Source organism: Aspergillus campestris (genome assembly GCF_002847485.1).
Source record: "Aspergillus campestris IBT 28561 chromosome Unknown P168scaffold_7, whole genome shotgun sequence".
In the NCBI taxonomy this organism is placed as follows: Eukaryota; Fungi; Ascomycota; class Eurotiomycetes; order Eurotiales; family Aspergillaceae; genus Aspergillus; species Aspergillus campestris.
The window spans coordinates 1,534,908-1,550,513 of record NW_020194342.1 but is presented as its reverse complement, the minus strand read 5'-3'; the positions used below and the strand labels follow the sequence as shown (position 1 = coordinate 1,550,513).

The window sequence follows — 15,606 nt, the reverse complement described above, 5'->3', positions numbered from 1 at the left end:
TATCAGACGTACAAAGCTTTCGAATAGTCCTTCCGATCCCTTGAAACGTTCCAGTCTTGGAAACTTCCAGGCAAGAGTCGAGCATGAGGGCAGTCAAGCATCCAAGGTGAGGGTTCTCGTTCCCTTTCCCCGAATGGTTTAGGACTCTAAACTAACCTCCAAACTCGTGAGCAGAAGCTAGAGCGGCCAACAAATTTGTCTGCACCTAAGAACTCTGAAATGGAGAGGTTGCTCTCCAAACTCTCACCAAAGCCTCGGTCTTTCATCGCTCAATCTTCGCTAAAACAAGGAATATTCACGAAGTTGACTGAGCACCAGGCACTGGTTGAGAATCAAGATGACTATCTTACCAATAGTATGACTGCCCCGGGAAATTATGGAGAAATCGGCAAGTCACTCCGCACATCGTTGCATCCGGCCGTCAAAGAATCACTCCATGCTCCTGCGCTCATGGATACCGTCGGTCTTGATGCGGGACTTGTCGAGACACCTGAAGTGCTTCGCTTGAAGCAGGAATTGATCGCAGCCAATTCCAAAATTGCATTGCAAGAGCAGGAGTTGGCACAGACACGTGTGATCAAACACACCTTAGACCAGGCTCTTGGTTCTCCCTCTGAAGCGGAGTTTAGTGAGCGTGAAATCTCCGAGCAGACAATAAGCAACCTGCAGAATGCATTCAACGCCTCCATTCCAGCTTTCAATCATCTCCAGGATAGATGGAACGCCCAAGATGATTCTCAGTCAGACATATCGGATGCACTTTCTTCTGGTGCGTATGGTAAGGCACGAGGCTTCTGGGTTACCCCAACACAAGGGGCACTGGGGATGAACGCCAATGCTGGGACTGCCGATAAAAGCTATGGCGAGACCCTGCCCTGGCCTATCAATCCATTTGGTCAAGAAGCCGGTGGCGTTTGGGGTGGTGCAACTGCGAACACCGATGGCATTGGTCACCCTCTAGCATCCCACAGGGTGTTTTCAGGGCCCTCCCCTGGAACCTGCAATGCCGATACGCGGTTTTCTGGTGAGCCAGCCAGGTACCTTCAAAGCCCCAACTTTGGGCCACGCAGATCATTCACTCAAACAAACCGTGGTGCATCTTGTTTTCCGGCCCAAAACTCGCCTTGGGGGACGTTTTCGACCGGTTCTCCTGGTGGAAATATACCCAGATCGCCAACCAACCGACAGAGTACTTATCAGCAAGTTGGATATTTCCCGACCCCCTCGTGTTCCCAGAGACATATTGACACCCCGTTGTCTCCCACGGCCACTGAGTTCACTTCTTCTAGTACAACCGTAGTGCCTTGGGGAAATTCATCGGTGAGCGACATTCCAACTAATTACTTGACATAAGCTGAGATATTTAGATGAGCGGGAACTACAACCAGACTTACGTTTCACCACTTGAGCCGTTAAACTACCGCCGACTTCTCGACAAGAACGTTTCTTGCGATTGGAGGTACATTGTAGACAAGATTGTCTGCAATAACGACCAACAAGCGTCCATTTTCCTGCAACAGAAGCTCAAAGTTGGAACTACAGAGCAAAAGTACGATATCATTGAAGCGATAGTGCATCAGGCTTACCCACTTATGGTCAATCGATTTGGCAACTTTCTAGTGCAACGTTGCTTCGAACATGGCACTTCGGAACAAGTTGTTGCCATTGCCAATGCAATCAAAGGCAATACCTTGAACCTCAGCATGGACCCTTTTGGTTGCCACGTAATCCAAAAGGCGTTTGACTGTGTCCCCGAGGAGCATAAGGCTGTTATGGTTCACGAGTTGTTGCGCAGAATCCCAGAAACAGTCATACATCGGTATGCGTGCCATGTCTGGCAGAAACTCTTCGAGTTGCGCTGGAGTGGGGAGCCACCTCAAATCATGGCTAAAGTCAACGACGCACTGCGCGGAATGTGGCATGAGGTCGCCTTAGGTGAGACAGGGAGTCTAGTAGTTCAGAATATATTTGAGAATTGTGTGGAGGATGAAAAGGTGAGAGTCCCCGATACCAAGCACCGTCCAGTGCCCCCATTCTTCGGACAGGAGAATATGCATACATGGGCGTGATTTGGATTGTCCTGGTCTAATTCACTGACAATATCCAGCGACCGGCTATCGAAGAAGTGCTAGCTAAGATTGACGTGCTTGCACACGGTCAATTCGGGAATTGGTGTATCCAGCACATATGTGAGCATGGTGCTTCTCACGACAAAAGCCGTGCCATTGAGCATATCATCCACTGGTCGGTTGATTATAGCATGGACCAGTTTGCCTCTAAAATAGTAGAAAAATGTCTGAAAATAGGAGGTCCGGAGTTCTTGGACCGCTACCTCGCTCGAGTGTGCACCGGCCGTACTGATCGACCTAGAATGCCTTTGATTGACAGTGAGTTTAGAACCGCCCTCGGCCTGTGTTGAGATTATTCTGAATTTTGGCAGTCGCTGGAGATCAGTACGGCAACTACTTGATCCAGTGGATTTTGATGAATGCTGCACCACACCAGCGTGAGCTTGTAGCCAGTCATATCAGGTTCTGCCCTATTTTCTTATATGGTGTCATGCATCTCTAACAAAGGTAAAATAGAAAACACATGGTTTCTCTGCGTGGTTCGAAGTTCGGATCTCGTGTAGCCATGCTTTGCTGCAACCCATCCCATGCGACTCGGCCGGGACCAGGTGCTGGAATCCAAGTCAATCGTTTCAACAACTATACCGAGGACAGATTCCAAGTCGCTGGACACCATACTGGAAGATTCCATCGTGGCAACCAGTGGAATTCCAACTACGCGCCGTTCCGCTGAGTCAACTCACCGGTAGCGAACAGAACTACCTCTGAAGTTCTCCATACGTCAGATGCTGTGTTTACTAAGATGCTACGAATTATTGACTGGTTGATTGAACGACCAGATTGATCTTTATCCGAGACTTACGCGCAGCTTCCGCGCAGAAACCCTAAGCCAAGTGCGCCCATCGAATTTGGTACGAGGACGACGAGAAAACGACGAATATGGTTCTCATCTTGCTATTCATCCATGTTTTCCTAGTTTATCCCAAGTCAATTCTCTAGAATGACCCCTACGATCTTTCAATTAAGCAATGAGTCGGCCAGTTTGAAGGAAGATGAAGAATATTTTATGAGCATAAAGTGGCAATTACAGATGTGAATTGTTGATGCAGGAGCGTTGGTTTACCGAATCAAACAGCACTTGTTGTGTTTCTATCCACGGTCATATGTCATGTACCATATCAGGTCATTCCTTATTGCTTATATTCTGCCCCGAAAGCAGGGGTGACTTCCCCAGGTGGTTCAATCTTCTCATTCCATTAAAGCAATAGCACAGCCTTCGATTATTTTTTCTATAAGTGGAATCATCAATGGACAACGCGCGTGCCCGCACTAGCTACTGCCCTGTGGCCGTGTTTTGCTCTTGAGTGTGGTTATCAGCATTCTTTTTCTCCCACGGCTTCTGCCTGCTCGGTTTCGAGCTCGGCGTGTCATGGCCTGTCAAGACGGTGTCTGGAATTTGCTGGATCCCCGGGATCGGTTGACCAGTAGTGATGAGTTCGACTATATGTGCGAATGAAGAAGGGTAGCTCGGTTCCTGATGGCGGGTTCCTTGCCCCGGTGATTCAGTCAATGGTTGTTCAACTGCTGTCGACGTGTTCAATTGATGTTGCTGGGTCTCCGCGGTTTTGGCTCCCTCTGAAGGCGCAGGAGCTGTCACCGAACCCAACCAATGTTTATAAGCCGCGAAATCTAGAGGTGCCGAAAGGTTCGCTTTTCTACATAACCCCCGAGTGAGCATCACGATCAGTCCCTGGTCAAATCGTTCCTCTGGGAAGGATAAAGCGCACTCACTTGGAGAAATAGAAACATTTGGCCTGCAGGACAAGATCATCCGTGCGGCTAATCTCGGCTTCAGTCGCGGGCGTCTCCGGATGACCGAGGATTATTGAAAGACCGCTGGCAAATTCCCGATCCGTGAGAAAAGGATACGACTCTAACTGTTTGAAGAGAGATTCTGTTGCTGGGCTCTCGTAGGCGCCGGGGATTTGAGTCGTCCCACCAGATGGGGCCGAGGATAGTTCTGGAGATTGGGTTGTCTCCATGATGGTGAGAACGGTATATGTACAATTCGAAAGGGGGAGAAGGAGTAAATTGAGGAGTCTGAAAGACCAGACGTCAGGAAGTTGTTATGCGCGTCAGCAAATATTCTTATAGATGCAGAAGAAGGTTGATATGGCTCTCAGGCCCGAATCATATGTTGATAGTATGTTGTTGTGACGTATGGCGGGCCACCCCAGTATTAATGCATTATTTATCACATATGGTATCCGTAGGGGGGTAATAATACAACATCCATACAAACCCCGCCATTACGGTACACCGCTTGCGGGTATTTTCTGCCATCCCACCAATCGAGCACATGCCGAATAAGTAGGTAATCAGGATCAGGGGCCGAGGATCCTTTTTATTGAAGGGGAGCAATTCCTAATCAACATGAGACGATATAATTGGGTCTTCCAGTGTATTGTCATAGTTGAAATGTACTATACAGTGATATTTTCAGTGATACTATAGGTATATCTTCCTATTTTTGAGATTGTACTCGTATGCTGGTGTAGAATCAATATTGAACGCGTCCAAAATCCATCAATATTATCAGATCAAACGCAGGACCTGGTTAGCAACCTAACTCAGGATACGGCTGTATGCATTTCCACTGTAGATGTTGTCCTTGTCACTATTGTTTATCTTCGAGATGAATTCTCTTCCATGTTCATGGATTTTTGCTTGACCTCTGACCAATTCTTGAACAAGTTTATACAGTAAATCTTCGTCAAAACATAAGCGCTAAACAGGCATAAACTCTATGAATAACATTCAGCTACCCAAGCCGACAAAAGAGAATACACAAAGTTTTAGAAAAAAAAAAGGGTAAAGGAACATGAAAAGGGGAAAAAGAGAGAGAGAGATAACACCACCCATGCATTATGTAAATTCCTCATGTGAACTCAAGCGCAAATGCGCTATACCGAAGTGTCCATATCTTGTGACATCTTCTTGGTATTAGAAGTTTCCGGCTTCTCAGAAGACACAACTCCACTCTGACAACCAGGGCAATTGTGAACGACTTCGTGTGCAAATACATCGCAGTCGATGCAAAAGTGGTTCCTGCACACATTGCATTCATAGCGACTGCTTACACTCATCCCTTTGGAGTGGCTTTCTGTGTGTTGCCATTGATCCTTGGGAGGTACTGGAGGGAAAGACATACCGCAAGCAAAGCATGCGGTACTAAGGGAAGCCCGTTGCCACGGAACTTCCACCCAGTTGATCAAAGGGAATAAATGGTGGTACGATCGAGCAAGATGGGTCGAAAGAATCAGGGTTAGACCGCAAGAAGGACACTCGGCGGGGAGGCCACAGACTTTGCTGTCACACCTAGAACATGAATATCCTCCACGAGAAGGTTTCGAATGACAGGCGCAAAGCGAGGGCAACGTCTCAACGGTACGAGACGGAAAGCCCATCATCAAGAGGGAGCTCGCGGATTGTTTCTGAGAATACGTGGCTGGTGGAGTCGTCACATCCATCATCAACTCACGAAAATGTTGCTCATTGAGCGCCACGCCATAAGCGGTATCATCGCCGCCATTGGTTTTTGAGCAAAGGTCTCGGCAAATAGCGACTTGAGCGGCAAGGCCGACAATCCCAACCCGAATCCGTTCATTGACAAGTGTGGCTATTGTTTGGTGTATATCGCCGGGGTCTGAGGACAGAAGCGACCCGAAGACAATCAGAATCTCCCGGGTGCCATGGCTTGGGGTGTGACTATAAGATATAGATTAGCTCCGTAGGTCAAAACTCTAACATAAATGTGCGTGAGACGTACAATAGAGCGCCGCGAGCCATCTCCAGGCCATTTTGCATACTGGGTAGGCCCTTTGGGTCATCGTCTCTGAGAGCCTGAATCGCGCTGATATGCTCAGTCGGATTTCCACTCATGTCAGTGATCCGAATTGCTAAACCATCTCGTAAACCAAGTACTCCAAGCTGGGCGATCGGATTCTGCTCGAAAAATTCCTTCACGAAGTCTTGGGCGTATCGGATCATGAGAAGGTATCGCGTAGGTCGCAGGTCTTTCTCCGTCATCGATTGCGATAAATCTAAGATTAAAATAAGATGTCGAATGATACCCCGTTGCAACGGGGTGGTGTCTTTCAGGAGCCTGTCGTTGAAGGTCAGCGCACCATGCCATAGGGAATATCGAGGGCGACGACTCGACGCGTGGGAAGACCCAACATACCTCTTCCGTTTTCCAGCTTCGAGGAGACCCTCGACCGTGGAGCTGATCGTTCCATCGGCACCCTCGACGAGTGTCTCCCACGTTCGCGAAACCTCCCATTCGGCGCCTCCGCGTTGTCTCTTCCTCCTTGAGCGAGAAACCCGAGCGGACCCTCCTCGTGGCTGAACGACATTATTTTCTTCACCGTCTTCCGAGAGTTCTCCAATATAATCTTCATCGGAATCGGCCATGACCGCAGCAACAGTGGTGAATTGGGTGGACTGTGACACGGCGGTTGACCGGAGCCGGAGCTTGGTCGGAACTAGGATCGATCGACAGGCTGGTCCAAGCTCCGCCGGAGCTCTCTCGGACAACCCAGCACTGCAGCAGCTTGCAATTCCTTGCTTCAAAGCCTTGGGGGAATAATTTTAACGTCTATCAACTATCGATAAACTGAAATCTTCCCCACCAAGGCAGCCTCCACTCCGGGTGAATTTCCTCGAACCAATGTGGAGGAGAAGGTGTGTTGCATTGAGTGCTGGCGTGGCCACACCATCGGTCCAATGTCATCGTCTCCCCCGCCCCTCCATCCCCCGCTCGTTGACCACCTGCTCGCGACCCCGCCCCATTTCTCGTTCTCGTCTCTCCTCGTGCCCTCAGTCCTTCCGCCAACCTTTGACTGCGGTCACAAATCCTCTCACCTTTACGAGATATTGCTCCGCTGAAATACGCGCAATGGCTACCAACGACAGAGAAACTCTCCCGGACGCGTGAGTGAAAACCTCTCCCCACTGCAGATGGAAATGGAAATGGATTGAAAGGGACAAGTGACGGTGGAATCTGACAGCGCTCTAGGGTTAAACCGATCCATTACCATGTATCGCTTTACGACTTGCAACTTGGCAGCTCTTGGGGCTACAAGGGCAATTTGAAAATAACCACCAAAGTCGCCCAGCCCACCAAGGACATTGTTTTGAACTCAAAGGAGATTGAAATCCAGCACGCGGAGATCGCCGGAAAAGATGGTCAGCATGAATTACTTTACTTGGATATATGAACCTCTGAAATTGGTGGATATACTGATAGTTCGTATCAGGCGCGGTGCTTACCAGGGCTTCCGAGATAACCTACGACAAAACTTCCGAACGCGTGACCATGAAGTTCCCAGATGAAATTGCTCCATCAGATGTGGAGCTAAATATTGCATTCACGGGAACGATGAATAACGCTATGGCTGGGTTCTATCGGTCGAAATACAAGTCAGCGGTCCAATCGACTGCGGACACCCCGAAAGAGGATGATTTTGAGTACATGCTGAGCACACAATTTGAGTCATGCGACGCACGCCGAGCCTTCCCATGCTTTGACGAGCCGAATCTCAAGGCGACCTTCGACTTCGAGATCGAAGTGCCCAAAGGACTGACAGCCCTGAGCAACATGCCTGTCAAGTCGGAAAGAGACGGCAGTAGCCAAGAGCTCAAATTCGTGACTTTTGAAAGGACTCCCGTGATGAGCACCTATGTAAGCCATTCATTCCCTATTTGATCTAATGAAATGTCTAACAAAGGTCAAGCTTCTTGCGTGGGCTGTTGGCGACTTCGAATACGTTGAGGCTATGACCGAACGCAAGTACCAGGGCAAGAGTATCCCTGTCCGCGTTTATACCACAAAGGGCCTGAAAGAGCAAGCTCGGTTTGCTCTCGAATGTGCTCATCGCACTGTTGACTATTTCTCTGAAGTCTTTGAGATCGAATATCCTTTGCCGAAGGCCGACCTCCTTGCTGTCCATGAATTTGTAAGCCCTTTATTCCGAACATTCTATTATAGCTTCTGACATATTTGATACAATAGGCCATGGGTGCGATGGAGAACTGGGGACTTGTGACATATAGAACGACCGCTGTCCTCTTTGAGGAGGGCATATCCGATACTCGGTACAAGAATCGCATTGCCTATGTAGTGGCGCATGGTTAGTCCGCCTCCTCCAGTCGCCTGATGAACCATCATCTCGTCTAACTAAAGATCTCTAGAGCTCGCCCATCAATGGTTCGGTAATCTCGTGACGATGGATTGGTGGAATGAATTGTGGCTGAACGAAGGGTTCGCAACTTGGGTTGGCTGGTTGGCCGTCGACCACTTTTACCCTGGTAAGCCTCCATCATCTTTGAATATCGACTGAGATCTAACGTCTTGGCACAGAATGGAACATCTGGTCCCAGTTTGTCGTACGAAATTCTAGAGGTAATTGCGATGTCAATCCAGAGGTTAACTGTTTCTAGGCTGAAGGTGTTCAACAAGCGTTCTACCTCGATTCGTTGCGCGCATCGCATCCGATCGAAGTTCCAGTAAAGAATGCTCTTGAGGTTGATCAGATCTTCGACCATATTAGCTACCTCAAAGGAAGTTCCGTGATTCGGATGTTGAGTAACCATCTTGGTCAGGAGGTATTCCTTCGGGGAGTGGCTGAATATCTCAAAACCAATGCATATGGTGAGCTTACTTTTCAAATAACGGAGCCATCTGGCGTTAAATAGGGACTTACAAGGTGCAACCTTCAGGAAATGCCACAACTAGCGACCTTTGGTCCGCCTTGAGCAAAGCTTCGAACCAGGATGTCACTAGCTTCATGGTGAGCCACAAAAACTTCCATATCTACGCCCAGTATCATCTGCTGACTGGCATTCAAGGACCCGTGGATTCGAAAGATAGGGTTCCCTGTCGTTACTGTGGCCGAGGAGCCCGGTCAAATCAGCGTTCGCCAAAATCGATTCCTTTCAACAGGAGATGCGAAACCTGAAGAGGACGAGACAACGTGGTGGATTCCTCTGGGAGTCAAATCCGGCCAAACACTGGAGACTGTCGAATCTCGTGCCCTCACTACAAAGATTGACACTGTCCAGGGCGTTGGTCAAGATTCGTTCTATAAGATTAACAAAGACCTTTCCGGGTTCTATAGAACCAACTATCCTGCTGATCGATTGGCCAAGCTCGGAAAGTCTCTGGATTTGTTGAGCACTGAAGACAAGATTGGTCTGATTGGCGACGCAGCCGCGCTGGCTGTTTCTGGAGAAGGCACCTCTGCTGCTCTCTTAGTTCTTCTGGAAGGGTTTAAGACAGAGCGAGATTACCTGTGAGTCGGGGGGGGGGGGGGGATTGTCTTGAATACGCGTCCAGTTGAAGAGCAGTGCTAATAGACATTTAGGGTCTGGTCTCAAATTTCATCGTCCGCTTCAAACCTACGCTCTGTTTTCTCTCAGAATGAAACAGTGACTGCCGGGCTGAAAAAGTTCACCCGCGAATTAGCATCTCCTGCTGCCGATAAGCTTGGATGGGAATTTCAGGCGAATGAAGATTATCTTACCGTACAGCTCCGGAAGCTTCTTATCGGAATGGCCGGTGTAGCTGGCCACGAAGGGTAGGTCACATTCCATGAGAACGACGCACAAATACCAAATTAATGTTACAATATAGGATTGTCGCAGAGGCTAAACGACGTTTCGACCTTTGGGCTACCGGCAAGGATAAGAGTGCCCTACACGCGAACCTTCGATCGGCAATCTTTGGCATCGCAATTTCGGAAGGCGGACACGAGGAGTACAATGCCGTGAAGGAAGAGTATTCCAAGACAACCTCAATCGATGGGAAGGAAATCTGTCTGGCAGCTCTTGGGCGTACCAAAAAGCCGGAGCTTGTCAACGATTACTTGAACTTCGTGTTCTCCGACAAGGTGGCGGTCCAAGATGTCCACAACGGTGCTGCTTCTTTGGCCGCGAACTCCAAGGTGCGAGGTCTACTGTGGGAATACATCAAAAACAACTGGAGCGCTGTCGAGACCCGCCTATCCGCGAACAATGTTGTGTTTGAGAGATTCGTCCGCATGGGTCTCTCCAAGTTCGCCGACCACAGTATTGCCGACGATATCGCCTCGTTCTTCCAGAACAAGGACACAAGTGCATATGATCGAGCATTAGTGATCGTCTCTGACAGCATCAGGACTAACGCACGCTACAAGGAACGGGATGAGAAACTTGTCCTCGAGTGGCTTGCGGCCCATGGCTATGCCTGATGGTAGAGCGCCAAAGTGCATGCATGATGTGTTGGTTGGAAGTGGTTGGCTAAGATTGGGAGAAAGGCCAGGGTTTGATATACCGATAGGTCTACAAAATAGATTGGAACCCACCGCCATCGATCAAGGATTTGCACGTCGGAATCTTGCCCTGCTCGACTTGACAGATGCATGGTTACCTGTATTAACCTCCTGTTTACTCCGTAGTACTAGTTGGATTCAATGAATCGGTTTATCAGCACGTGACACTGCTTATGTAATTGTAATGATACAGGAAGTAAACGTATGGGTAGGTACAGGGCGGATTATCATGGTAAATTCATCCAGCAATGAACATGAATTCTTCATGGCCAAGAATATAGAATGTAGGTACCTACTTCGTAGTAGTATTCAGTTAGATTCAATGATCACCGGGCAAAACGTAGTCCAGGGTGAAGGTCGGCCCTGATTCGAGTACTAAACTAGATGGGTCATGGAAGGGGGGAACGTGAAACGGTCACAGACAAGCACTTAAATTAGTTAGGCCGGTCTTAGCCTCTTCGAGGAAACTTGCACGCTGGGCTCGCCTGCTCTCCTGCACTCAACAACTGCCAGTTCAAGACGCCGCCCAAGTCCATCCAAGTCTACACCTTTAGGCAATCACTACATCGCTTCTTTTACCGCCGTTCGTGTCTTTATCATCCACCCACTACTCTCGAGTTCCCACCTTGCTTCAGAACAGCCTCCGTCCAACCCAGCGAATACACCCTCCCTCCATCCATCATGAACCCCGAGTGGTAAGTCCACTGGCCACCCACAGCCAAACACACCCATCCCTCGTGTAGCTTCTGTCTCTACATGAGCACTCCTTGACGTTGACATCGCTGACCATGTTATAAATAACTAGAGTATTGACCTCGTTTATTCGATCTGCTACTTTACCCCTTTGCTGAAACCAGCGACCCTGCGTCTCTGTCTCCTGTCATCCTAATCATTATGTCATATCAGATACGACTATCTGTTCAAGCTTCTCCTTATTGGAGACTCCGGTGTCGGAAAGTCCTGTTTGCTGCTTCGATTCGCCGATGACACCTACACAGAAAGCTATATCTCCACCATCGGTGTCGACTTCGTATGTCCTATCGCCCGTTCACATCCGACCTCCCTAGACTCTCATCAAACTAACCGTCGAGTGGTAGAAAATCCGGACTATCGAACTGGATGGAAAGACTGTGAAGCTCCAAATTGTAAGGCAACCCTCCCAGAGCGGTCTGTTCATTTATGACGAAATCCACTGACACCTCTTCCAGTGGGATACTGCTGGCCAGGAGCGCTTCCGCACCATCACTTCGTCCTACTACCGTGGTGCCCACGGTATCTGTGTTGTTTATGATGTGACCGACATGGATTCGTTCAACAACGTGAAGCAGTGGCTGCAGGAGATCGATCGCTATGCTACTGAGGGCGTCAACAAGCTGCTTGTTGGCAACAAGAGCGATATGGAGGACAAGAAGGTCGTGGAGTACACAGTGGCAAAGGTAGCTTACTCTCAGACTAACGACTCTGATATTGCTACAAAATCTAACATACTGGTCGTTTTAGGAATTCGCTGATAGCCTTGGAATTCCCTTCTTGGAGACGTCTGCCAAGAATGCCTCGAACGTGGAGCAGGCCTTCTTGACGATGGCAAGACAGATCAAGGAACGCATGGGCACTGCTACCGTCAACAACAAGCCGACTGTGCAAGTCGGACAGGGTCAAGGTGTTCAGTCCGGGTCTGCAGGCGGATGCTGCTAAACGAATCATGAAGTACCGTGCTCTGCGCCCATTTGACTGCAATAGAATCACAGAATCTATTCACTGCTTCCCGGAATTGGACGGTCTAGTTTGACTGCGCCATAGCACAGGCTGTATCACGGATATCCCCTCCCCTTGTTCCTCCTTTTGCCCTCCCTCCCCCTTCCGCCCGGCAGACTTCCTCTCTTCCACTTCCCTTTCTCTTTGTTCTTATCGAACCACGTGGTCGATTTCTTCGCCATGTTTTAGACGGCCTGTGTTTCTGTCCTCTATATGCTTATACTGCAGGTGTTTATGCTCTCTATCTTCGTTGTTTTGTTTCCTTATCTCTTCTTTTTATTTGTGGCTTCCCTGCAGCATTTTCATTTCAGATCTCGCCTTAATCTTTCTTTCTAAGTAGTTGGATTCGTTTCGTATCCTTGTCGGGATCAATTAATGAGAAGACCATGAATATGTGGTGGCTTTCGACAACCCGGGTGAACTCCCATTTTATTGTGGAAGGCCCGTTCCTTCTATTTTGTGATTACAGTTAGAATGTCAGCGACAGGTGATCAATTGGATTGAGATCTGAAAAAAAAAAAAAAAAAAAAAAAAAAAAAAACAACGATTGCAGCGTCACATGTTGGCCCAGGACAGGTGACCGCATGCTTCTTCCATAAGGCCGATTGGCACACGAATAGATCTTAGAAAAGGAGAATCCGTAGGAACGTTGAACGTCGAATATGCGCGTGTGCTTTGACTCTGGCGAGCCTCGGAATCGAGGATCTCTTCCCAAAGAGATTATTGTGTCTTGATTGTCGTGATCGAGAGGTGGTACGCTACTGACTTAAAGCAGTCACAGATTGAGATTACCTTAGATTACTAGAATGAAACGACCGGTCGATCATATGATAGGGAAGCCTCGAGTTATTGCACGGGACTGGTCAGTTGGGCGTCACATGCTAAGCAAGGAGACAAACTGATCGAGTCCACCCAACGTGAGATTTATACTGTAATAACATAGCTGGATCATAATATGCAGTGGTCTGTCATTTACCCTAGTGTCTATCAAAGACTTATCTCTATGTACGGAGTAGAACTAAATTATTGCTCGATGGTTGAGGATACCACCACTATGCAGCCCGAGGTGATATGTCGAGGCCAAGACTGACATAAAAATCTAGGAAGGATAGGATAGTAATTGTATACCCAGATGAAAGTATTGGGGTAGGAGGCTTGCGGTGTAGTTGTTGTTCTTGAATAAGTCACTGAGTATTTGTTGATGGTACCTGGCCGCCCTGCTGGTAATATTCTAAAACATCCCCTCTATACCCTCTTATATTTAGCAAGCTTGTATTGAATACAATATGATGATTCTGTTCAGATTGACATCGCCAATCCATGGTGCACCATGTTCAGTGATATATGACTGAACCAGACCCCAAGTCTCGGACAGCGGAGGGGGTGAGGAGGAAGCATGCATCAACCGAGGCACATCATTCGGCAAACGTCATGAAAATCATCATTCCCCAGCCAGAGCCGAATCATTCTCGCGCCCCAACAACCAAAACATCCCCGGCCTGCTTCATTTAGGGTCATTATTTCCCCCCTTTTCACAACCTTATTTCCCCTTTGTCTCCCATACATTCCCCACCTTCCACTCATTGCTTGTCATTTGTATTTGATATACAGAAGTCGCTCTCTATTGATTGTACGGTCTATGCGGTTACTGATTTGACCCTTGAAGATCCTATCTCCATCTAGTTGGCAAATCCACTCGATATTACAACGTCTTCTTACGTCTTTCCCCTCCCGACCAGCACCCCAATATGTCTCAACCAAGAAGCGAAGGACAAGCGAAGGTGGTGGCCGCTGTCCAGCAGGGCGACAATATCGCTCATGCTTTGGCCGGCGCAGGCGGTGGCATTCTTTCAATGGTCCTGACGTAGGTTGGCCCCATAATTAATAAAACGTATAGTCGTTGACATTCCTCAATCTATAGTTATCCTTTAATTACCCTCTCAACCAGAGCCCAGGTTGAATCCAAGCGTGCGCAGTCAACCACCGTGGATGCCATCCGTCGCATCGTCCAGCGGGAGGGGTTCGGGGGACTTTATTCCGGCCTCGAGTCCGCGCTGTTTGGCATCAGTGTCACCAACTTCGTGTACTACTACTGGTATGAATGGACGCGCTCGGCATTCGAAAGGGCAGCCGACAAGGCTGGCCGCGCCTCGAAGAAACTCACGACAGTCGAATCTATGATCGCGGGGGCTATCGCGGGCAGCGCAACGGTCCTGCTCACCAATCCCATCTGGGTCATCAACACCAGGATGACGGCTCGCAAGGCCGAACCCGAGGGACAGACGGCCGAGAAGAAGCAACGGACGTCGACGATCAGCACCCTTATGGAACTCCTGCAGAAGGAGGGCCCCAAGGCCCTCTTCGCCGGTGTTCTGCCAGCTCTGGTGCTGGTGATCAACCCCATCCTCCAATATACCATCTTCGAACAACTGAAGAACATGGTGGAGCGCCGGAGACGCATGACCCCGAAGGATGCCTTCTACCTTGGCGCCCTGGGCAAGATCCTTGCCACCTCGATCACATACCCTTATATCACCATCAAGAGCCGAGCGCACGTGGCCAGCAGAGATGGCCCTAAGGAGAGCCTGAACGGCAGCTTGAAGAGGATCATTAAGGAAGAGGGTTACGTGGGATTGTACAAAGGTATTGCATGACTCTCAAACCCCACAAGCAAGACGGAAGCTTATAAAACACAGGTATCGGACCCAAGGTCACTCAGAGTGCTATCACGGCAGCATTCTTGTTCGCTTTCAAGGATGTCTTATATGACATGATGATCTCTCTGCGTAAGAGAGGTAAGGTTTCCCGGTAAGGGTAGCAATGTGCGAAGGCTGGCTGTGAAAAGTGTCGAAGGGAATCTTATAGATCTCCTTCATTGGCCGTGTATCATCAATGTGTCTTTTCCAGGCTTTTATGTTCTTGTCATATACCAAATTGGCCTGAGTGTGTATTAAAGACCTTAGTTTCTACTATAGGCTGTGAACATTATCCATATATATAACTCTATAACATATCATCCGGGACTCTTTGGTACTTTATATGTGAGGACCGATGAAATGGTCAAATATTATTGATGGGATTTGATGGCCCCATCAGTTGGTGATTTAGCGTTGTCTATTGTCGCGTCAAGAGCTTTATATATTGTCACAATTTGTTTGAATGTCTGAGACGTCCAATGTCTCATAGTTCAATGATACAACCTTGTCGATATTATAGTAATACATAGATCTCTTTGTTTGTATATGTTTGGGTGGTTTTCATTGTTCCTTCGATGATGTTGTCACGTTCTTCAAGAAGAAGTGATCAGACCGCCTGCTGCTTTGGGACGAGAACCCCAAGTCAATTACCTGCCCTGTTTAGAGCGTGTGGCAGACACGTCGGGCTTATCTTCGCGTTTCCGCGTTGCTAAACGG

General features: G+C 48.5%; 6 protein-coding genes across 6 annotated transcripts; 4 read left to right on the top strand and 2 right to left on the bottom strand.

Annotated features, from left to right (window-relative positions):
• Positions 1-219: 219 nt before the first annotated feature.
• P168DRAFT_238052 (Pumilio-family RNA binding repeat protein) lies at positions 220-2,802 on the top strand (the record flags this gene model as incomplete). The annotated part of the gene is made up of 5 exons (XM_024833591.1): positions 220-1,320; positions 1,368-1,994; positions 2,108-2,387; positions 2,441-2,531; positions 2,586-2,802. 5 exons carry the CDS (start codon positions 220-222, stop codon positions 2,800-2,802), a joined length of 2,316 nt encoding a protein of 771 aa, XP_024692572.1.
• Positions 2,803-3,135: 333 nt separating this feature from the next.
• Positions 3,136-4,151, bottom strand: P168DRAFT_327991 (DUF5572 domain-containing protein). Its single transcript, XM_024841303.1, has 2 exons — positions 3,861-4,151; positions 3,136-3,784 (listed from the first exon to the last, which is right to left on the bottom strand). The coding sequence occupies exons 1-2, from the start codon at positions 4,109-4,111 to the stop codon at positions 3,403-3,405; spliced, it is 633 nt and encodes a 210-aa protein (XP_024692571.1). The 5' UTR covers positions 4,112-4,151; the 3' UTR covers positions 3,136-3,402.
• A 703-nt stretch (positions 4,152-4,854) lies between these two features.
• P168DRAFT_254857 (TFIIH/NER complex subunit SSL1) lies at positions 4,855-6,561 on the bottom strand. The gene is made up of 3 exons (XM_024834423.1): positions 6,313-6,561; positions 5,899-6,234; positions 4,855-5,837 (listed from the first exon to the last, which is right to left on the bottom strand). Exons 1-3 carry the CDS (start codon positions 6,540-6,542, stop codon positions 5,033-5,035), a joined length of 1,371 nt encoding a protein of 456 aa, XP_024692570.1. The 5' UTR covers positions 6,543-6,561; the 3' UTR covers positions 4,855-5,032.
• A 465-nt stretch (positions 6,562-7,026) lies between these two features.
• P168DRAFT_237881 (M1 family metallopeptidase) lies at positions 7,027-10,357 on the top strand (the record flags this gene model as incomplete). Its single annotated transcript, XM_024833578.1, has 12 exons — positions 7,027-7,061; positions 7,147-7,316; positions 7,388-7,812; positions 7,865-8,086; positions 8,143-8,260; positions 8,322-8,438; positions 8,491-8,516; positions 8,571-8,781; positions 8,850-8,920; positions 8,979-9,421; positions 9,494-9,706; positions 9,763-10,357. 12 exons carry the CDS (start codon positions 7,027-7,029, stop codon positions 10,355-10,357), a joined length of 2,646 nt encoding a protein of 881 aa, XP_024692569.1.
• Positions 10,358-11,119: 762 nt separating this feature from the next.
• On the top strand, positions 11,120-12,133 carry P168DRAFT_282670 (Rab family GTPase YPT1; the record flags this gene model as incomplete). The annotated part of the gene is made up of 5 exons (XM_024835996.1): positions 11,120-11,130; positions 11,345-11,468; positions 11,536-11,583; positions 11,647-11,874; positions 11,939-12,133. 5 exons carry the CDS (start codon positions 11,120-11,122, stop codon positions 12,131-12,133), a joined length of 606 nt encoding a protein of 201 aa, XP_024692568.1.
• Positions 12,134-13,480: 1,347 nt separating this feature from the next.
• pmp47 (putative peroxisomal membrane protein Pmp47) lies at positions 13,481-15,200 on the top strand. Its single transcript, XM_024834422.1, has 3 exons — positions 13,481-14,057; positions 14,115-14,836; positions 14,890-15,200. Exons 1-3 carry the CDS (start codon positions 13,942-13,944, stop codon positions 15,003-15,005), a joined length of 954 nt encoding a protein of 317 aa, XP_024692567.1. The 5' UTR covers positions 13,481-13,941; the 3' UTR covers positions 15,006-15,200.
• Positions 15,201-15,606: the final 406 nt, after the last annotated feature.